The following is a 24,317-nucleotide window of genomic DNA, read 5'->3' as shown; positions in this document are numbered from 1 at the left end:
TCAGATAATCCCTGCAAGGTTCAAATAACACTGTTTGTGTTCACTTTGGATTCTCATCTAATAGAACAGGACCTTGTTGGTCCACAGTAAGACAGGGATTTCTGAAATATTGATTAAAAAAAAGAAGTTTGGTACAGCTTATTCTCAAAAGTGTTATAGCTGCAGGCCAGTCATACCAGAAGGATTAGAAAGTACATCATTATTAAAGAGACATTTTTTTGTTAGAATCCTCACTAACTCAGTTATCCTTTGACTCTGTTGCCTCACAGCAAGAAGATCCAGTCTGGGGCCTTTCTGTCTGGAGATAGCAATGTTCTTCCTGTGCATGCCTAGATTTCACGCATGTTCAGTTAATTGAAGATAGTAAATTGTCCTTAGGTAAGAATGTATGCATAGTTGTTCTACTTGTTTGTCTCTCTTTGATGGACTGGTGACCTCTCTATAGTGTACCCCACCCGTTTTTTCATTTTCTGCTGAAGATTGGGACTGCTGCCCCAACAATCTTGCACAAAATCAACTTTGCATTAAAGAAAGTAGATGAATTATAAAGCGTGTAAGGGGATACATTTCTTAAATACCATCAAACTTTTAAGTCACTCTGTTTTTTGTACATGTGCTTTCAGGCCAAATGTCTGTGGAGGTCAGCAGTGCTGCTCTGGTTGGGCAGTGGCTCCAGGAACCAACCGCTGCATAAAACGTAAGTATTATTCACAGTTTTGCACTTTATGGAAACTTTAAAACCTTTAAAGTTAAACACAGTGTGAAAGTTGGTTTTCATCCCAGTCTGGGTTGAAAACCAAATTGAGTTGGTAGAATAATGATTATTGTTCAAATTTGTTTGTGAAAGTTTTCACATCAGTATTTTTTCTATTTGAACTTTTTCCCATTTTCTAGTTACAACATTGCACATATTTGCAAAAAGAAACAAAATTACCCCTTTCCAAATGTTTTTACAAATGACAATCTAAAAAGTATCATGTGCAGTTCCAGTTACCCGCTTCGTCCTCAGGTTAGTACTTTGCAGAAGTACGCTGATGCTGCTCATGATTAAACTCATATAATTACACTCCTTCAAACTGAACGGCTCTCTGATAGCAGTCGGCGTGTCAATGGTCGACTGCTAAAATATATGAGAAATGTTGTTAGGAGTTTGCTGTGTGGTACTCACGAGCCAATCAATAAATGTGATCAGCTGTAAATCGGATCGCTCCCACGTAGTACTCAGATGCACAACAATCTGTAAACAGGCTGAGCCGGGCTGGTTCTGCTAATGGAAACAAATCTGGCTGGTGTGAACGGAGACCGAACCTCAAGTGGAAAAGCGCCTGTAGTGTTTTGCATGTAGGCCAAAAACTTCAACATCTGACCAGACTCCATTAACCATGTGTTTGATGCGTCCCTTACATGACTTTTGACAAACTGCAGATGGGACCTCTTATGAATTTATTATTTCTTTCTCTTCCCACTCTTCCATATAGGCCAGCTTTGTGGAATGCATGACTAATAGTTGTCCTATGAAGAGATTCTCCCACCTGAACTGTGAATCTCTGGAGCTACCTTGGGCCTCTTGGCCCCTTCTTTTGTCTATCCTATGGTGTATAGCTATGTATTACTTTGTGTTGGTCTATTCCCATAAAACGCATTGCATTAAGCGTTGGTTTAGTTCTTCAACATAGGCATTTGTGATTTTACTTTCTAGACCTATCTAAAAAACAGAATACCCAAGGGTATATTGGATGCCATGTTTTAATTTTATGTTAAACGGCGCCATAGTTTTCTGTAGACTGTAATAACAGGTTTTAATAAGGACTTTTTTCTCATTAAAAGTTATCTTTGAATTTTACAAGTGAAGAAAAACACTACACTGCAAGCGACATCTCTGTTGAGCAGCAAGAGAATGTGCCTGCTGCTTCTCCGGTCCTTTTCAGATAATTATTTCCTCCCCACACATGCAAACACTTTTCACACACACATTTTCACTGGTCAATTACACAATAGGCTTGAGTGACCCGGCAGTCTTCCTATTAGGCCTGCTTCCCTCTTTCACAGTTCATATATTGCACAAGCTCACATAGACATGCTGTACAAACTGTGTATTGCATCCAACATAAAGACACATACTGAAAGAGTAAATTTCATCTACCTGAACAAGTTCTGCCTAACGCGTCTGTGTTAAGGAAGAGAGTACACTTTAGTAGGCCAGGGGTCTGTCCAATCATCCGGGCCCCCTTAGAGCTTGGCCGTCACCAAAGTCTGACTGGAGGCTATGTTACTGGCTCCATTTTCGGCAAAGTGCCAGAACGTAGGCCATAGACTGGAATAGAGACTTGCGAATACCCCAGTTAGAAGAATTTAGTGGACAGCTTTATTCGGTCCCTCCCCGAGTCCCAGGATACTTTTTAAGGAGATGCCAGTATGGGAAAACATTTTCACAGTGGGGGAAAGAAAAGGAACAAATCTGTCACATCTGAGAATAAGCGAGAACATAAATCTGCTGAGCTATATTTAAGAACTTTCTACTTAAGTGGATGATGTAATGTCTAACGTCCAAAGTGTCAACTGTGGGCTTTATAGCAATGCCTTCCTATCTAAGCAAATATAGGTGAGGAACTGATTGCTGTTTTCTATTGAAACACATTTAGTAAAATGGAATACATCCGTGTGCGTGGGCTGATGCTGAAAATGTTGTTGTTGAGAACTTAACCCCCATGTATGTCCTGACAAGCTGAGGATAGATTATTACCAGACGTGTTTGTTTATGAAGTAATTTCTGAAAATAGCCGGTGTTGCCAAATACTATAAGTTTTTATTTACTTTGATTTACTTGACTTTTCTGTCGTTTGGTTAAGTTATGGTACTGATTAAGGATTAAAGTTGATACGTTTATGTAATGTCATATATTTTAAGTAGCTGAAAAACTGTTTTGTTTTTTTTTGTTTGTTTTTTTTTTTGCCTTGTGTTGGTACATGAATGAAGTGTTTTGGCTCAGCCTTAGTGTTTTAGTTTCCTAAATTATTTTAGGTTGCTTCAGATGCTTCACAAAAGTATTCATACCACTTGAACTTTTTCACATTTTATCACAATATAACTACAATCCTCAATGTGCTCTGACTAAAATTTTACTTTTTAGCCAAAAACACTGTGAGGTGGAAAAGTAATACTCTACAGAACTCTGAAAACAAAATCCCAATGTTGAAATTTAGTGTTGGCAGCATCATGCTGTGAGGGTGCTTTACTTCTGCAAGGACAAGGAAGTTGTTAGGAAGACAGATGCATCTAAGTACAGGGCAATTATGAACCCTGCTAGAGGCTTCAAAAGAGCTGAGCCTGGATTTTCACCTTTCAGCTGCACAACAACCGTCAACATATAACAAGAGCTACAATGGATCAAATTCAATCAAGTTACAATTATGTGTTAGAATGGGCCAGGCAAAGTCCAGGCCTAAATCCAACTGAGAATCTGTAAGACTTTAAAATAGATGATCATAGATGCTCTCCATCCAGTCTGCTACAAACTTTCTCGATTTGGCACAAATAAAACCAGTTGGAGTTTAATATGTTGACGTTTGTGGTTGTAATGTGACCAACTTTTAAAATGTTCAAGTAAAATACATTTAAAATCACCGTATGTTTTCCAAACATTTGGTAGGTTTTATAACAGCAGATGGTTCAGAAACAGGGTGTTCTGCTATCTGCGCTAATGTTCATGCCAGTGTCTCAAAGACATGCTTTTCTGGAACACTGCAGATGTCAGTTCATTATTAGTTTAGATAACATTAATCACTAGATAAGATTTAAATACATTTTGTCCTGCCAGTAATGGTTAGCCATGGGATGTTGTACAGCTGCCAAAACAGTAATTTTCCAAAATGAGGAAGCGGTACATTGGTTTACTACCAGCAAATTTTCTATCAATGGGCAGCTTGTGTTGAGGATGGCTTCTGTTTACAAAATAATAATTTACTTAGACGTGGAATTGGAGTGCAAGTTAAAATTTCTGCCCTGTTTGATGGTAAATACAGTAACCATCAATTATGTGTCTTGTACATCAGTATGTAATTACAGATTGGAGACTCTTAAAAGTCCTATTACTATAGAGAAGATTTAGATCATATATTTCCTCATTTGTATCTGCCTGCAGAAAATTCCTTAAGATCTTTAGACTCTTGAATGAGGCTTTCAGTCACACCAGCATTAGCTATGGGTAATCTCACCAAGGGATCTTGTTTCAGTATCACTATTCATAATCTGAATTACAATTACCCACTGATATAGCTCACTGATCACATGAGTCGTTTTGGATTTGGTTGCCTAGACACAAAGCCTGTGACTTTGACCTAATGGAAAAGGCCCAACTCTCAAATCTTTACATCTGGTTTTTGATCTGATTTTATTCTGACCAGGAGTTTCAGTTTGTGTTTCTGTTGAATTGGCACATCTTTCAGGTTTCTCTTGTATTTTTTTAAATCTTTCCTTTATTTAATCTAGAAAATCTATTTATTTAGATTGGCATATTTAATATACTTTGCCTTATTTTTGGTGAAGTCACGTGCTCATCTACACTATGTAGAAAGTAAATCAGTGGAATTTAAATCAGAGAGAGACAGAGGGCTGTTAATTGTTCATCTGAGAGACAACATGGGGTAATAAACTGTTTCCATGACTGCTGATTGGTTTGAGATGCTTAACTGTGTCATAGCCACTGTAGGTTTTATCATATATATGGCCAATTGCTTTCTGTCATCGCTACAAAACCTTTCAGACATAATTTACCTCTACCCCGGTTTTACCCTCTATTTTTGGGTAATTTCTCCCTGCAAATCCTCTCAAACTCAATCAGCTTTGATGGGTATTGTTGGTAAACAGTCATTTTCTTTATATCTTTCAGAGGTTATTTATTAGGGTTTAAGTTAGACAAGTTTGAAATAATCCAGTCCCTATTTGAAGGTCTGAGTTACAAAAACCCTGTTTACTGTGCATATTTTGTGGTTTTTGTGCATATCTAAGTGTAAAAGGCCCCACTGGTAAAAATAAAGGAATTTGGAAATACTCCACAATAAAGGTTGCACAAATCAAAACTGTTGTTTAAAGAATCTCTATTTGGTGTAGATGTATCCAATTCTGGTTCAACTAGTTCATGTGTTTTAGACAATAAACCAGAGACAATCAAATGTGGTCCAGACTCACAGTAGATTCCAACTTTCATCATTAGCGACTAACAAGTAGCCAGTGACAGTATTCTCACAGTGTCGCATATTGTATCTGGTGTTTCTTTTTCTTGTTGCATTTTGAATATAGGAACTAATTGTATACCTTTAAAGGTTGTGTATGGTTACTTATGATGGAAAAAAGTGAGAAATTTAGAAAATAATTCTTTTGATGTGCAAGTCTTTTGCTTGTAAGTTTAGCATCAGTGCTGAAGAAATGTTGAAACACAGCTTTACGATTTCCTCTCTGTCTTTGGACGTACTAGTGAGTGTTAAAGGGTTAATGCCCACATTTTACTCTTCCATGTGGGAGGCAGCTGCAGAAGTATCATAACATGTGTGAGCATTTTCTGACCTCAAAAACAACCTCCAAATATTTAGGTCCACCATCTTATATATGGCTCAAACCATTTCAGTTTACTTTTTCTTCCCCTTTATGACCACACTATGAAACATAAATATTTTGACGCTATCTTTTGCAGTCTTTACTGTGACCAAATCTCACCAGTCAGCCTTCTAAATTCATATTCACGGTGCAGGGATTTTTTTTCTCTTTCTGCGTTTTAACAAAAATCACATGGATTGAGAATATTTGCTGCTGGAACCTTTGACGTGCCTTGATAAATTCAAGGAACTGACCTGACGTCAATGCAAACCAAGTCGACATAGCTGCATTCTCTGATTTACGAGAACAGGAGGATATTTTAAAGAATTCTGTTGTTTCTGGTGATGTCATTTAGCCAGAGCTGAAAATCATGCAATGAAGACAGCCGCTGCGTCCTTCTTGGCTTTTAAATGTCCGGTGTGGATTTGTAGGGGTTGCACAGTTTACAGTTTAGAGGCCTTGATACTCCTTTTGAGAGAGTTATAGTTTATTTGGCAGATCCTGTAATCAATACACACTCTATAGTCTAGAAACCCCATCATTAACACAAAGGTTGGACAGTTCTTTCTGGGTTTGCCTTCCAAAACCAGGAATGCTACTTTCGACGCTCCAGCTGGTGCGTCTGCTTGTAGATTGCAGTTGAGTTCTGTTTTGATGTCCTGACCCACATATTTTTCCAATTGCCACTGCTGACAAAGACGCATTGGAAAGGAGGTCTATAATTAATAACAATTAAATGTAAGACCTTTTAAGACCACACAGAATCATGCTTATAAGCAAAACTGTTCCACAGCGGTTTTGAAGTTTCAAAATGCAATCATTATTTTGAGAAACCAGCTTATTATTTTAAGAAGGGCCAATCCAATGGGTAAACAAAGTGTTACATTTGTACTTGACTAGAAGTATAAAACATTCTTGGATAATGTTTTTTTTTATTTTATTTATTTTATAAGCTCTGGTCTAGGCAGCAAGAATTATGTGCAGAATCATCTCAAAGAATCTGTAGAAGAAGATCAAGCTTGATTGACACTTCTGTGCAACATGAACAACAAGCAACCTTCTCTTTCTGCAGCACATGCACTCACCCAGGCCTCTGTGTTGTTAGGGTACCATATATCATCACGCCCTTCTTTTTTAAGACCATATGGAAGCTGTTGGGAGGTGACCGCCCCCTCCCAGCAACCCCCCCCCCCATACCCCCGCCCCCTCTAGATGGATGGGATTTGTGGGGTTTTCTGGTGAACACCACGTCTCTCAGAGTTGAAGCTTACAAGTTTGTCGGCGCACTCCCCCGAAAATTCAGATATTATCCATGGAGGGTCCCAGCATGTGGCCCATTAAGAGCCGAATGCTGGAGTTTGTGGGTAGTGGTGGAGGCACGGTATGGAATGCCTGAAAGTAATGTTATGTGTGTCATGGGTCGGATGTGGGTTATCAAAATTCCCTCACAGACATGAGGTGGGTTCAGAGAGTAAAAGCTCTGACTACTGTATTGGACCGGAAAGCCTATATTGTTGCTGCTGACAGAGACATCTTAATTTGGTAAAACAGCCAATTATACTTGTGAGATTTCCCACAAAGGGCAAATGAAAGATCACTCAAACAGTGGTAGCCTCTTTTCTCTCTGGCTCTGATTAGAAAGAAAAGTGGTGTTTGTTGTGGAGTTTTTTTTTGTGTGTGTGTGTGTGTGTGTGTGTGTGCGCGTGTGTAGGTGTGTGTGTGTGTGTGTGTATGAAAGCTTGCAGAGTTGCAGACAGTAAAGTTAATATTTTTCTGGCCTGAACTGATAGTTCTTGCGCTGCATGCCATGTGGAAATCACATGTTGGAAAGAGATTTACACTCACTTGAAATGATTAGCATTGAGGGGCAATTGTATTAACTGCTCAATAGACCAATTCTTACTTCCTCAGTGGACAGTATGCATGGATGAAAGGCAAATTTTCGAGCTAGTCTCTCCACTTTGCCTCCCACAATCCTGAACACTTGACCTCCTTCTTGAGATCTGTCAGGTTCTTTGGTGACCCCTAAAGAAAAGCTCCTGCTGTCATCGCAGGAGGTCTGCCAGACTTAATATTCTGCCTCAGAACTTTTTCCTCTGTCCTGATCTTATGTTTGACTGTGAAAGTTTGAAAAGCATATATTGCTAAGTAAATATATATCTAACAGGGCTATTGACATAAACTTTACACTAGAGTTCCATAATAACCCAGGTCATCCATCCATTTTAAGAAATCAATCATTTGAACAATGAAACCCCAGCTTCATTGATTTTAACGCACTCTTTAGTACAAACAGTCTTCAGATATTCTGTTGCCTTTTGTAATGTCGCACTGTAAATTTTAGACAAATGAAAGGTTTTTATTTTGATCAAACGTTTTGTGGAGAATGTCTTTCAGCATTAGAAATATTTTTTGTCACTAGAACAATGGAGCCAACAACTCCTAATCTATAATATCCTGTTTTCTTGTTACATAGATAGGATTTCTTTTAGCCGCTCTTCGAAATGGGCAAGAACACGATATTCAAGTTATGGGGTTATGCTACTGAAAAAACCCCAAAAAGGTTTGATTTAAGATTTTATGGTAATCTTTACCAGTAGTGCCAAGAATTGTGGACTAGCTACTACTAGGACTAGGTAATGCTGCTCAATCAAAATATCAAAATCTTATCTTTTACCTGAACTTCCTGTGTTGGTGTCAATGTTTAGTTGCCATAAATCACACCTTCAGTCATATTCAACTACATTTTAATCTCTATAAAAGCTTCTAGCTGCTAGATCTCATGAATATGTGCAATGCATTCAGTCAGAGAAGAGATCTTTGTTATTATACTTTCATGAATAATATAATTTTCAGAACCGCCGAGTTACATTTGGCAGCACTGGTGACAGATGGGAGATTTCTCTCCAGGTTTGAATTAAGTCTGGTTTTGGTTTCAGATTGCCCCTTCCTCAATGGACAGGCTGTAAAGATTTTATGGTTTGTATTACCTCTGACTCAGAGAGCAGGTAAAGGAAACCTCTGGTGGGCTGAAATGAAGCAGAAACAAGCACAAAATTAGAATTAGAATCCAGTGGTAGAGGGAAAGATTTGCAATCTTAATTAGATGCAAATACTTCAACTCAGATAACTATAGCCAAATCGAGAAATCTGTAAATATACCAACAGTAATAAAGCCCAAATCACTGCCTTAAGGTAAACACTCACTTAACAAACATTGCCCAGTATTTATTATTAATATATAAATTACCCGTGTTTTGCAGCCTGTTATTGAAATGTAGACATATTTGTATCAGTACATCTCAGGGATGGCCTGAACAGTGATACTTAAGAGATAAAGTGTCCCATTTGTATTTTAACACAGACTTAGCTATTAAGACGAAAAGCAAAACTATGTTCATTAGAAAAACATTCAATATAAAATGCATGCAATTTTCCTAAAAAATGACTTTAATAGGTCTATACAAAGTTACATTATTATCACAATATATATGTAGAATAAACTGACCACAAATGTCACGTCAAGAAAAGACTTTGTACTCAAAACTCCAATTCAAGTCATTCACTCTATGCAGTTAATGTGAATCAATACGTTTAAACAACTGAACAAATTCAGCTCATTGTCTAATGCCGTCTGTATAAAAATATTTATATTAAAGGCAGCCCAGAAAATTGCATTGCACTGCTGGCTCTGCAGCAGTTCCTCATATTGAGGAATTGTTGGTAAGAATAGAAAGGGACAATATGAAGAAACCTCCAACAGAGCAAAGCTTAATGAAAAGGAACACAACAAAGCAGCTTTAAAGCTGGTTTAATTTGTTTAAACCTGATATCAGCCCAGTTTGTCCTGACATGCTTTCTGCTCCATGTAGGCTCCTGTAGGTGTTTAAAGTTGGATTTAGCCGTGTGCATTTGTCTCGAGATGTGAAAACAGATCGGATGTTAAAAAAAGAATGCAGTGGCTTATTATCCAAAGAGAAGCTGCAAAGTGAAATAACTCAGCGCTGACTCCAGAATGTCCCAGACTTTATTACACTATATTTAAAAAAACCATAAACTTTTATAATGGAGTTTTCCCGCTTGTCAGAATGATGTCATTAGCTAGATTATGCTCTCCTCCATGTACTGGTTGGCATTTTTAATAACCATCTGTGGGCATAGACATCCTCTGTAATGTAGACATGAGCCTTTAAATATATGCATTTTTGTTAAAAAAAAAATCATAATTACCATTTTTCTTCTCCACAACGATTGTAAAATATTTCCATTTTTACAGCAAAAAATCAAGATGGTAAAAAGGTTGTTCAAGCATAACAATCATTCACTGAGCTTTCTTCCTTGTGGATGATGAAAAGTGTGCTTTTTTCACACAGAGAAGGAAATGCATACTTAAAGTTTCTCTTAGCATATTTATGTTTTCTGAGAAAATATCGGTTCCCTCTTCAAGAAGAGGCCAGCATATTCTAATGGGTTTTCTGGAGACACTAAGGCCTAAAATTAAAAAAAAAAAAAACAAACATATTGTCAATGTATATTTTGGTATTTCAAAACAATGCAACATGTAAATCATGGTGTTGGCAGCATCATTATCTGGGGATGCTTTTCTTCAGCAGGGACAGGGAAGCTGGACTGGTTTATAATACTGCAATATAGCAAGAGCCCATTGCACCCCTAAAAGATGGTGCCAGTGAAATAATTATTGAAGAATGAAAGATTTAGATATTTTTATGTAGTTATTGGTCAGTAATTAGTTGTTATTGCCACACGCTTATGTGCTGAGACTGAACTCCGAGTTTCAGTCTGATAGTCTCCTCTTTTCAGATGACTGGATGCAGCCTTCTTTCCAGAAAACGTAGCCAATTTGACTCAGTCATAATTAAGGCTGAAGTGGCAATGCCAGGAATGTTTGCCATTTCTCCTCTTTTATTTCTGACGGATTCTCATTTTATGATTACTCTTGCAAAGTAATAATTGCTGCACATATTTCCGAAATGGGTGGAATGTGAGGCAATTAGTTTTAATGATGTGCAAGACAAATCTGCACGACAGCAATTACTGTGACAATGTGTTCAGCAGCCCAGAGGCAGGACCCAGAGACAAATAGAGATAGTCAACGGCAATGTACGCCACGGGCGCACATGCTGCATGTGAGGCCATATGTCAGGCCTTGAGTCACTGACCTGTCTGCTTTGTTCAGCACAGGCGACATGTTTGTCTCCTGTCATCACCGGGACTCACAGATGAAAACGGGTAATTGAACATATACCATCGCCGACCAGTTCTGGATTGTTTCTCACTTCAGTTCGGACAGTTTTATTGGAGGAATTTGTTCTCACACGTTGTCCCCCTTTCACCATAATACCCGAGGAATCAATGACCTTTTTGATCTGATTCTGCATCCAGGGCTTGAGTTTGAGCAGACATCGGGTTCAAGTCGGCAGCGTTTAGACAGCCCATACTTTAGCTAGCTGGGGTATTTTACTTCTTGCCAAAACAAAATACAGGCAATCCCTACTTTATCTACTTTATGCCATAATGGAAAATTTGGATGACTTACCAAGTTGTACAATTCCCAACCACATCTCTCTAAATGTGTACAATTAATAACAACAACAACAACAAAAAAATGGTTATGCTTCCAAAAGTGTAGTTAAATGTAATATTTATAAAACTTAGATGATGTGAATCATGTTTGCTTATTGCATTTCTTTTGTCATAGGCTGATGCTGCACATAGAAGAAGACTTTAATGTAGTCATAGATGGGAAACTTATCTGGTCATTGTTTGTAGGATCCATATCATAACAAGCGACCAGAGTCTGAACAGCAATGCAATAACAGGAAGTGTTGAGCAGGTATGGAGTGCTGTTCTCAACCAGTTCTGTCCCTTTTGGCTGCCAGTTCGAGCCGTGGCACCGATCCTGCCTGCGATCCGTCAGCGTTCACAGCATCTGTGTCAATAGCATTCCATAGCTGTTGACAGAGCGCCGCTGTTTGCTTTAGCCACCGCAGACCAGTGGCCTAATGTACTGGTTGAGGACAGTGTCGTAAATCCTCAAGTGCTGTACGCTCCAGTCATTGGTGACACTAGGTCAGCTTGCTTGTTTTAAAATGGGTACCACAGTGTCTTTCCTGATTTAAAGTAAATGGAGTGTAAAGGCAGGCCCCAGTAAAGAGATACTGATTATCTTCCTTTGACTGTGAGGTACCTTGATCACGCTGTGTTTGCAGACAGGTGGAAATTATCACATACTAATCACAAGCTTTGTCTGAGGTGCTTTGTATTCTTGAAAAATCTTTAGACATTAGGAGTATGGAAAAATTACCATCCTACCAAGGTATGGCCATTCATTTCAACTAACAGACTTGGTAAAGACTGCATAAATCAGAGAAGCAGTCAAGATGCTGATGGCAACTCTGGAGGATAGGAGAAATCTGCTATGAAAGATAATATATTGCTATGATAACTATTAGTTGTGCTCTCCACAAATCTGGTTTTTATGGAAGAGATATGTTTTTCTTGTCTGGGAAGCTGGTTAGAGCTGAAGGGGGAAACATGAATGGAGTCAATATTGGGATTTGCCAGAAGAAAATCTGCAGAACTCTTGAGAATGGAGCAAAGATTAACCTTCTAGCATAAGGCTACTATTAAATGGTTTAGCTCAAAGCTTATTTGTGTTTTAGGACGGTTCAGTGAAAGTCCAGATACAAAAATCCATTCAAGAATCTGTAGCATCCATCCAAACTGACTGAGCCTCAATTACTTTGCAAAGACAAATGCGAAATCACTCAGTCTCTAGATGTACAAAATTGATTAAGACGCCAAAAGACTAACTGTGGTAACAGCAGTGAAGGGTGATTATACAAGGTATTGATTCGGGGTTGTTGAATAGCAATGCATTCCACCCTTTTCTGAGTGTTTTTGTGCATACTTGTAAATCACATCCATTATTTTCCCTTTACTTCACAATTTTTTGCTGTTTTGGATTGGTCCTTCCCATAAAGTCCCATTAAAATTCCTTAGGGTAGTTGGATTTTCTGAGTCTGCCTCCAGCAAACAGTGTTACTTTTTTTAACCCATTTATGACCTCTGTATTTTTATGGCCTGTTTTTAAACGGCCATTCATTACAGTGAAAGAACGCGCTTTATTCTTGATTAGAAGCAAAACTGACAGAGTAGAACTGCCAGCAGCACTAAACTAATCCACAAGCTTGTTTTACAGCTGTACCTCCTGCAGAATTAATGTAAGCGATCATTTACATTTAGACTAAACAAGGCTGGCTAAAACCTCAGAACTAACAGAACCAGACAACCCCGCCATGCTCTTTACAAAATGGAAAGCATCAAAATGACTCAAAAGTTAAATAAGAGGCCTTTTTATTGAATCATTTCACTATGAGCCACCGTGCTGAGATCAGGAAAAGCCATTTCTCCTTCATACAAGGGGCCATACGCGCCAATGTGTGCTGCTGAGAACATGATCCCCCTCTGTGCTCTCTCTCCCCCAGCTGACTGCCAGCCCCCCTGTCAGAACCGCGGCTCCTGCAGCCGACCACATACTTGTGTGTGCCGCTCAGGCTTTCAGGGTCCCCGCTGTGAGGAGGTGGCCCCCGAGCAGGTGTACATTCGTGAGCGGGGCACTCTGAGGCGCATTCAGCCAGGCACCAAACCCTTCCAGAGAGACCCACCACAGAGAAGACCCTCGGAGAGGAAGGCCGCAGACACCACCAAGCTCCAGACCCCGCGACCTGTGACCACCAAGCAGCCTGCCCAGACTGCGTAAGTAGCTCCACAAATGTTTCTCGTCATATCCAGAAGGGCTTTCACACTCGTGTCATATATGTTAGTCTATGTAAGTCGTCACGATCTGAAGTGTATTTACAGAGTACGTAAAGCTTTCTCTTGGTAAATTGCTTTAATTTGCTTCCTAAACATGCTGTATTTGTTAACTCTGCAAGCAAATGCACAGATGGGAGCTATTCCACTGAAATCAACAGATTTTTTTTTTAGCTGTTGAAATTGGCTGAACATTTGTGCTTTCATTTGCTCTTAATGAGAGTTTGGATTAGTTCTGATCCAAAAATATGATGAACAATCCATTTCAACGTGCAGTTTCTTTTTATTTTGCATAATATATTCATTTTTATAGCTACCATAACTTTTCATGAAATGCTGTCATGCTGACAGAAAACATACCATATGAAATAAAGTTTTTATTAAAAAGAACTGCAGAACACTTACACCCATGATCTGCTTGTGTTTATTCCTTTAAATTATAGATAGATCGATCAGAATTTTGACGCCCATTTCCATTCTCTGACTGGCTTTGTACAAAATTTGATCATCCATGTATATTTCTGAAATTATTTTAATTTAATCCTGTTCCGCTGTTGGGACCAGAACTCCGTGGAAGGAGAAATGTATTTCAGTGGGACTTTCCTGAGAAATACTGTAGCTTCATTTATGTTTCCTCACATGGCAGATGATGCAGTTTCTTTTCAAAAAGCTTCTTACATCATCACTGAAACTGGAAATAGCCATTTTTGAATCTTTCTTATGGAATGTGGAGGATTCATTGTTTGAATCCTGAGTTGCTGTCTGACCGGTCAGGGCCGATCAGGCTGAAAATCATCTGAATCCAGTCACCAACTTGATTCTCCGGTTACATACATCTTCTTTCCAGACATGGCCTCCATAAAACTTATGTAGAACATTAATTATAGAAGCAGCTAAGAAGCACCAACTAGCCCACAAATCTGATCTGTATGGAAGAATAATAATAAGAAAGGAACACATATTAAGTCCCATTTGCTATTTGCCTCAGAACATTTAGGGAACACAGAATAATGTACTGCATCATTACCATCATTGTGAAACATTGGAGTGGCAGCATCATGCTGTAGGGAACTTTTCTCCATCTTGCACACTTGAGTCTGGACAGGCTTCCTGGAGATAAATGGAGGCATGAAAGAAAACTTCTCGATACGGTTTGAATGTTATGATTCCATACATTTTGCGCTCCAGTGTAAAATAAAATATTCCACAAAGCAGGTAATCTTTCGCTGCTTTTAAAAAGTCATACTTAAAAATCTCTTAGTTTTAATCTTCAAAACATTAGAAAACTTAGTGGCTTTCCAGACAGATGTACTAATCCATACTGCTTGACGGAACAAGTTGTTTTGAAATGCATTTTTTGGGGGTTTGTGACTGCTTCAGTTTTTCTTTGATTTTTTTGGAGCAATGGTGACTGTTATGTATCCAACTAATAATTACCCAGACAAAGGTTTCTTTCAGTGCGTTCAGCTTATTCTCCAAAGACTGCTAATCAGACAAGCTTAATAGTTTCTTGGCCTGGATGTCTGATTGTTTAAGACTCAGTCTTGTTGGAAATTGCATTTTTGGTTTGATTAATGACTGCCGCGGTCACAACCATATTTCCGATTAAGGAAAAGCAGGGTAATTGATTTCGGGAGTGTTTTGATGAAGATTCATATTGCTTACAAGCCCTGACTTATCTTGTCAAATAGTTATCTGTTTTGACCTTGTGCCCAGCAGTTTTCTAGTTGTTTATGTGCTACAATTTATTTGGGCACTAAGGTCATAATTTACTAATTTACCAGTTTGTCATTTTGGTAATTTCTTTCTACCAAACCACAGACACATTTTTAATTATTTCTGACATTTATGATGATTCTCCTGCTAATTAGCGAAAGTCTTATGTCATTTTGAGCTCTTGCTGGTGTTGTGGAATGATGATGGCAAAGGCAACCACGTGCTTGTGGTAGCTCAGTGAAACGCGGCTAAATATCTTGGCACTCGCTTCACAAAAACGCATTTTCTACATCCTCCTTCCCTAAACAATTATCTCGAAGTCATAGTAAATCTTCTAATCAATACAAGATCTCTGGAGAGTGCACAGTTGCTATGCATATGTTTTCTTTGTTCTCGACTCACAGGACATATTTGTGTTCTGAGTCACGGATCTGGGGTAAATAGAAGTAGACTGGACTGCAGGCATAACGCTCCGAGGAGCAGACAGTGTTCCTGAATCACAAATACCACCACAATGACTCTGTTTGCTGTCATGTTTTTGCTGAAGCTGACTAATCCCGTAGTCCGTCCGATTCAGTCTTTCCAGCTAACTGAAGAATAAACTGCAGTAATCAGTGTACTTAATCATTTTCAGCTCTGACTAAAAACTTCAGCTTAAATTGTCTACACTTTAACACTAATCTGATATTTATTTGAACACTTGCCCCGCTCTTTCCAGTAAGGTACTGGAGCCCTTGTGAACTACCGTGCTTTTTTTTTTTCTTTTCGCATTCCCTCAGTCCATAACGATCTTTCAGGGGTGGAACCGTGCTCCCTCGGGGTACACAGCGGATGCAACTCGTGGTTTCAAATATCAGGTTGAAGATCCACCGCTTCCAAAGCCTGGAAAGCACGAGCGATGTGAGGTCACGGAGACTAAGAGTCAGAAAGCGAGACCAGTGCCAAGACCTAATAAAGGAGTCTGAGTAGGCAATTAGAGAGGTTAGGTGCTCGAGAAAAGATAGATTATATTGGCTTTGCATCCTACTTTTTTTTTGAATCGACAGGCAAAAGTTGCATTATGTATTCAGCAACTATTTATTTTCTTTTGTTCAAGAGACACTAAGAGGTACATTGCTTGTCTTGTTTACAAGAGAATTGGCTTATTATGCCAGCAGCATTTTCAAAATGACTCAGCTTGGCAAGTGGTATCAGGTAAATAGTAGAGCGAAGGACAGACCAGAAGGAAGAAAATGGAACGATGGCATGTTCTTTATTTGTATTTTTATTTTTTTGATCTTGTGGGTTTGTTCTGCTGTTACGCCTGAATTTCCTCAATGTGAGACAATAAAGGACATTTCTTCTCTGTTATATTGGAACATTTTGAGAAACTATCCTGAATATAGTTTAATCTATCTTTTCACTCTTATTATATTGTAGTTTTAATCTTCACCGTGGAGAGGAAGTCAGGTTTTTTAATCAAGCTTTAGGTTTTCTTTGTTGATGAAAAGGTTGTTTCAACCTTAAGAAAAGAATTCAACATCACTTTACTCCTGACGCAGCAAAAAGTAAATATTTTAGTCCTTCTAGTAAGATGCGAGAGAAATTAGCTGAGTGATTTGAGTTTTTTGTAGTTTAATGAAGCATAGTGTGAAACATATTGTTGCCCCTCCTCCATTTGTGACTGTACATACAACTCAGCTGGCTGAATAAAAAGGCAGCTACACTTTTACCTCAGTTTCAAGAAATACAATTTCGGTTGTTTGGTGATATTTTCAATTATAGCTGCACAACCTGCCGAATCACAATCATCAAAATATATCTTTTGTCAGTTTATGAATCGGAGACTCCAATGTTTGCCTTGAAGTCATATTTTAAGTTTAATGCATTTGCACTTTGCATGCAAACTACATATTTGGATAGCCTCAAACCTCCTTTGTTGTACATCAGTTTACAAAAAAAGTAGAAAATTTGTAATGATGGAAAAGATAGAAAAGCTAAGGAAAATGTGGGTTGGTCATGATCAAGATCATCATTGTGATATTCACCATTATTTTCAAGTTAAATATTTTTCTAGCATCGCCTCACCCTGTTTCTGGTGCTGAAAATAAGGGGCAATAATAATTTAAAGCTAAAGAATTGCCACCTAAAACTGTGGTTTAGAACTACAGCTGGCAAGCCATGAGAGGCATTTCTGTTCATCAGCCAACCCAAGCAGAGAGAATGACTGATTAACTACTTAACATCAGCTCGTAAAACTTGTTATTTTGTACAGAGCAGAACAGTAAAAATGGATTATATTCTGTGCATTTGGAAATGACCTCAAAATTCAGGTCATTTCCAATTCAGATCAAACACATTTGTGATAAACAAATGTGTTTGATCACATTTGTTCGTTATTTTTACTTAAACCTCTGTACCAGCATCAAAATGCTAAATAAAATTGTCATAACTAGCATTTAGATCATGGTATACATTATAAGTGCTGGAAGCTAAACAATGGTGAATGAGCCAAACTCATTCTGATTCCCTGACACCAAACAAAACCAGGACTCACAAAAAGTAACACAACACCTCAAGTCTTCATTGAAAAGAAAACAAAAATTGAATTTCTTTTGAGATTTTAAATCAGTTTCTCCTCTGGCCTCTTTTATGTTTTTGTCAGTCGTCCAAATATGCTTGTTTGATCAATGAGGAACAGAATGATTTATAAGGAAGCTCCAGGCCAGAGTTTCAAAACCCCAACAAGTGAGGAACAAGTACATTCTCAGGCATAGACTTTAACTGTTTTTCCAGTGTCACACGTTGTTTCTCTGATGTCTTTGATGTGATTTCAAAAAAATCCTTTTGATGATTTACAGCCGTCTTTACATCTGGCCACCAAAGAGCATTTTTGACCTTCGACTTAAACGTCTTGTGATTCCTAAAGCTCAGCAATAAAGGGTTTGTGGTCCCTGTCAACTCCAGATCCTGCAAAATCCAGTGTGAAGGTCGGGGGTTAGTGGTGGACACTCCTGGTTCAGCTGAAACGGTGTTAATTCACACAGGATGTAGTCACCACCTGAGCCCCTCATATCATCTCCACTCACCCCGCTGTTCTCTGACATCAGCTCTCTGCAGGAAACAGAAATGGGCAGAACATGATGTGTCAGCCTGCTAAGGTCATCTCTGTGGTCTTGCTTACGTAACCACTCAGGACGGCTGCCAGCTGGTACCTGAATAACAGAACCATGCTGCTGATAGTTGACGTTCAAGTCATTACACTAAACTTTGACCATCTTTACTATTTTCTGTGACCTCTCTTTGAATACTGTTTATTTTAATTGGTTTGATGGAAACGGCATTATTCAGACAGGGAAGCTTGAAATCGTCCTACATATAAAACACCAATCGCTTTCAGTATCACAGTCGGCATGTTCCAAAATCAGATCAGTGTGTTGGCAGCTGTTTGCAAAGTAGTTCTTTGGACATTTTTAGTGCTTCTGCCACATCCTCCACTGCTGATAGTTAAACAACTGATTGAAACTCAGGGTTATCAAAAGTTCATATGAACATGGAAGTCGTGGAAGAAAACTGTTGTTCAAAGTTTCTTGCAAATAAAAACCAGAAAAGGATGCCGTGACCTCAGTCCCCCTGATACAACAATTTGCATTGCTACATTTCTCTGGAGTCACAGCTGTTAGTCCTGTGACTCTATCCGCTTTACTCATCTGTAAACTGAAATTTCTGCCAAAGTAGTTGGAGCGTGACCATAGGGATCAATATTTAAGTCTTTTCACAGATTATTGAACCTATTTACATCTGAGCTTTGACTAGACCTTTCTAATACATGAATAAGGTTTGATTTAAATCATCCCATTGCAGCTCCGTCTGTATATTCAGCCTTTCTGTCCTTTTGGGAGTTGGACTTCATCTGCAGGTCTTAAGGTTTTCTTTCTTAATTTTCCTGTATTTAGCTTTATCCATCCTCTTGTTAACTTTAATCTGCTTCCTTTTCACTGCTGAAGAAAAGTCTGGTTGTGTCTTTTTAATGATTTGCCAGTGGATTCAGCGTGGGCTGCTCTGTCAGCTATGGATCTCTGGTGCTTCTCCAGAATCACACAGAGCTTCTTGGCTCTTGCCTAATGTTCTCCTTGCTCAGACTTTCAATTTAGGTGGACAGCCAAGTTATGGTTGGCTTGTACTTATACCACAGTCTGACCGTTTTAAAAAGATGAGTTGAACAGCGCTTTACGAGATGTCTAAAACTTGGGAGATTATTTTAAAGTCCAAGCCTGCTTTAAACGTCTCCATAACTTCCTCCAGGACCAATGTAAAATTATGCTCTAAATTTGCAAAAGCAATGGTCGACTTATGCTGATTACATCTGTAAAAAAAAAAAAAATCCTCCATCAGTTTAACATCTGTGACCAGTTTCATTGGTCTCACTTGCTCTCTTCTAACACTTAATTTTGAGGCCTAGTCTATTCTTTCTACTGACATTGCACTAAAGTGTCTGTGTACAAACATACACCAAGAACATGCATCTTCATTAAATGGATGCAGTTTGCAACATGATTTAAATAGGCTTTCTAGTTGTTTAAAGTGAACTTTAAATAAGGCAGCTTCTGCTTCATCTGTGAACATGGATGAAACAGAAGTTGTCTTGGCATTTTAACCAAAGATGCTTTATTTCCAGCTGAGCTGTCTCTCTTGATGCATTCCTTATGTGTTTTTCAAACTGTGTGCTGACACATCAGACTGCTGCAGGCATGCTGCTGGTGTATGGAGAGGATGTACACACTGATGCGTGCGTTGCTCCATAGACCCGGCTTGACTTCAGCTTGTATTTTAAATCGGACGTTTCTTGCTCTTGGCGTGAGTATCTCTGGAGAGTTTTATTTGCGCTGATTTCCAGTTTTACTTGTGTTGTTTCACAAGTAAAATTGCTTCCTTGTGGGTCAGTAGTAGTTACTAATTACTAAACTATCCAACAATGCCAGCTTGTCAAAAAAATTTTACAGCAGTTTTTACTGAGCCAATTAATAGTTGGGAACACTGACTTTTATTTAGCACATTATATGTTTGGATGGTAGCAGTTAACAAGGTAAAATCCTACCAATGTTCATTTTCATCTCATCAAGGTCTCAAACTAAATTATGGAGCTTTTAAAGATTCTAATTGATAAATATGAAATTAACCAAGTTCATTTCATATTTGAAAGACTAAAACATTAGTCTATGTTTCTTCCCCATTGAAGAAGAAAAAAAAATCAAGCGTGCACAGAGATTCTGTAAACCCATTACATTTGCATCACTCAGGGACATACACCAATCGGGATTTTGTGACCCATTTCTGAAGCTTAGAGGAAATCTGAAGCAGGAACAAAGCCAAGCTGCAAAAGAATACAGGACTGACATTTTAAACTGTCTTTTGTACTTTAAGCAGTTAGAATAGTTAGCTGTACTCACCTAATCGGAGAGCTTGGTGTGTATTTGTTAGACGAAAATGTTAGTCCTGACTTCAAGACTGAGATTTCCAACATCGGGCAACCATTTTTTCCTGCATGCTCAAAAAGATGAAGTGGCAACTTTGCTGTACACTGTTGAGCCTTCCTGGAATCTGCTGAAAGTGTTGATCTCTCTCACTTTCCTGCAGCCTGATTGAATCTCAGACTGCAGAAAAATCATAGAAAAATAAGCCACTCAAACTGAAAATCATTTGCCAGTTCCTCAACGCATCTCGTCTTTTATTGCTGATCCCAAATGGCAACAGCAATGCGAAATGCATGTCAGAGTTCACACACTGCCATGCTTTCTGCTGGGTACTTTTTCTAAGACTTGAACAACTGTGTCCAAAGTTTGTCACAGAACTCTGGCTTAAAACCACAGCCAGAGAAACGAAATGGGAATAAAAATTGATTGAACCTGGCCACACGAAAAAAACAATAAAAAACACCCAGTTAGAACAACAACACACGCAGTTTTCTCTACATCAACTGTTATGCTTATGTCAGTCCTGCCGCTTTACTGGTGACTAATGCGGCTGGTGGTTCTGCCGCTTGTTGACTCAAGGCTTTGCACATAGCCACCCAACTGTTTTTCAGAGGAAACTGTGGTCATGGTGGGAGTTCTTGATGTTTATCATGGATCACTAGTCACTTTCAGACAAACCACACCACCGTCTGCCGTGGGCTCAAGTCAAATGTTTTGCAGCAGATGATCTTTGCACCTGCAGGATTTAGAAGAAGCAGTGATATTAGCTGTGATTAAGATCAAATATGCCTCTCGTACTCTCTAACATTAAAACATGGTGCTTGGGAAAGTTTCTTACGGTATCAGCTGGCTGCCTGGTTTTCTGCCCAAAAGTGATGTCCAGAATCATCCCCTTGTTTTGCTGTTTGACTGCTACTTAAACAGAGCAGGTCTTTGTTGATGAAGAGGCTGGTAAAGGGGAACAGGATAAGGTAATTCCCCAGGGTCGTACAGTACTGTGTGCTCTTCTCTGAACAGTTCTCTATGCTTTTTATAAACAGTTATAATTAGTATCCTTGCATTGATGGACTGGGAATGAACTGGAACAAGGTCAAGGCCCTAGCTTTGGTCGTACTTGAACCAAAGAGCCTTACTTTTATTTATTTATGTTTTGAGCAGCTTCTTTTGTGACATTAACAAGATTGTGGCTGGAAGTTTTGTGTCCTAAATTTGTAGCAGGGGTGTAATCCGGTACCTTTTTTTTTTACCTTGGGCTTAATATCAAACGTCGTGCTGAGGATTTACAAAAGCTTCCCTGTCCTTAAGTGATCTGTATGTTGGACAAGAAAAGGAAATGTTGGGCTTAAGTATATCGCATATCACTGAAAAAGCCAGTCAAGTCTCAGAGCACATTTTGTTTTTAGTGTGAGCCTAGATTTACTATAGAGTTTTGAATATCAGCAACGTTAATACTGTCTGAGCATGGTATCCTCTTAAATAGATAGAGCCAAATGAGTCCCATGAGTGTTTGGCTTCCTGCGAGACCAGGGGAAACAAAGGAGCACAGACATCTCCGGCCAAAACGTTGGACTTATATGTCTGTCTATTGAAACTTTCTTAAAGCCTCAGCACAGTCTGCATCCAAAGCCAAATCCCTCTCACCGCCAAGGATTCTGCAGCTGTTGTACAGTCAAAATACAGCACAATGCTTTTAGACAGTAAGGTAGCTGTCCCAGAATGCACAGCGGTTTTAGTGCAAAGGCAGATGGATATGACATTAATCAAACTCTTGAATGAAGCACGGTGCTGACATGAATCAAAGCATGGCTGTGTGTGGGACCATTTTGTCCATTCTAGTTTTTCAGTGCAGATTTCCCTGTGAGGATGAACTCAGGAGTGCATTTGAAAAAGGAGTCATCCAACAAGCTTAAGGAACACGCATACATAATTTAGTATCTCTTCCACTTTTAGTTTACTTAGAATTTTTTTATGCTCCTTTTGGGAAATTGATTTTCTGGTCCGACAGCAGAGCTTCTTACAAAGCACAATCACAGACATTCACAATATTTAACACACCTTAGAGAGCACATTTTGAAAATCATACAACGTTTTCTTTTTAATTGAGCTTGAGTTTATTGTTTTATACCTACCTCTCCAATGTGCTAAAAAAATGACAGAAAAGAGATAACAGGGCAGTTGAGGACTCAAAAAACGTTGACAAATAATGTTAAACGTCAGATTCCTACAACTTTACATAAAACAATGGGCCCCCAAAAAAATTTAGAGATTGCAAAGTGCAATTTAATTTTATGATCTGGAAGTGAAGATTTATGGCGATATATTTAGTGAGAAGGAAATAGATCTAACATACTGGCACCCTATAGAAGAATTTAAAAGCTCTGTGGTCTGTTTGTAATTCAACGCAGTGATGAACGACTGCTTTATTTTCAAACTGTGCTTGAAAAATATTTTCTAGCAGAGTTTATGTTACATATTGCAATTTTGGCATACTTAGTTCATTATGAAAAGATTTGCATCGACTTGCCAATAAGTGTGACACCAAAATCATCTACTTTATCTTTGCAAAAATGCAATGACTGTGCAAGCCTAAACTTTGGCCACATAATCAGTTAACATTTTAGCTGTGTAAATGTTTAAATTTAGGTTTCAGAATTTGCACTTGCATGAACTGAAGGAACATCTCCTTGGTCTTGACTGTATTTAGCACAAGGTTCACGTCATTCTGAAAGCAACTACAGTGGTGTACTTTGTTCTTACTCCTTATCCTTGCATCAGCCTACTCTGTGCCTTCACTCTGAGCCTTATGTTCTTTGTGAAACTCTACTAAAGTTTAAAAATCAGTGCTTTATCCCTCTTCAAAAAAGAAATCCCTCCACCTACTCTCTTGTTGGAAGCTGTTTTTGGCTTGCCGTCAAAGCAGACTGACATATGACGCTGACCAGCAAATAGACATAGCCTCAGTCAGCACTTTGTAATGGCTCTTCCTGCTGACCTGTCTTGTGGCATTTCACTAAGTGAATGATCAGAGCAACTACAATAAACCGGAGAATATTAAATGGCCTCTCTGCTAACCACGTCTCCGGGCATTTTGAATCAAACCCCTGAACCGCAGTTACCACAGTGTGCTGCTTCTATCCAGAATTGAAACTTTCTGGGTTCCTTCAACTTTGAAAACCAAACTTTATAAATACTTAGGTGAAAATAGACATATTGGCAGTATATTTTATCCCTTAGAGATAAGAAATGGCCTGTTTTTTTTACAGTTCTTTTGATAGACTAGAATGTTTGGGCATATGTTTTGATCATGTTGTGTCTGCTAAGCTCTGGATGGTTAAATTTACTGCAAATCTGTTTTCATGCTGGTGAGGAAAGCAATACCTTCAAAATTAAAGGAAACATTATCTTGTGTTTTGTCTACGTATCTCTCTGCCAGATCCAAATAACAGTCGTTGGTTAGTAGATTTTTAAAGAACGTTCTCTGTTTTTCATTTCCATTCACTGTGATTTATTTCATCCATACTTTAGCTGCTACTAGCCAACTCTGAGTAAGACATCCAGACAGGGAGAACATGATTTAGTCCAGTGTATGTCGTCGGTGCGATAAACCCTTGAACACACCCAGTTTTTCACAAGGGGGAATATTCTGCCAAGACCCACAATTAAACAAGTCGTAATGACTGGAGATTTTATCAAAGGCTTGACCTTAATTGCTCTCTGATG

The 24,317-nt window shown here is 38.7% G+C and overlaps 1 protein-coding gene across 2 annotated transcripts in view; it reads left to right on the top strand.

Annotated features, from left to right (window-relative positions):
- The window catches only part of LOC103136150 (latent-transforming growth factor beta-binding protein 2), a 106,771-nt gene that overhangs the window by 5,772 nt on the left and 76,682 nt on the right, over nucleotides 1-24,317 (top strand). For both annotated transcript variants that reach the window (XM_016670093.1, XM_007549263.2), the window contains exons 2-3: nucleotides 624-697; nucleotides 13,101-13,371. In XM_016670093.1, the coding sequence (XP_016525579.1) occupies nucleotides 624-697; nucleotides 13,101-13,371 (345 nt within the window). The remainder of the gene's footprint in view (nucleotides 1-623; nucleotides 698-13,100; nucleotides 13,372-24,317) is intronic.

Source organism: Poecilia formosa, unplaced genomic scaffold (genome assembly GCF_000485575.1).
Source record: "Poecilia formosa unplaced genomic scaffold, Poecilia_formosa-5.1.2 Scaffold30, whole genome shotgun sequence".
Lineage (NCBI taxonomy): Eukaryota > Metazoa > Chordata > Actinopteri > Cyprinodontiformes > Poeciliidae > Poecilia > Poecilia formosa.
Note: the sequence above shows the minus strand (reverse complement) of the source record. Positions and strands in the feature narration are given on the sequence as shown.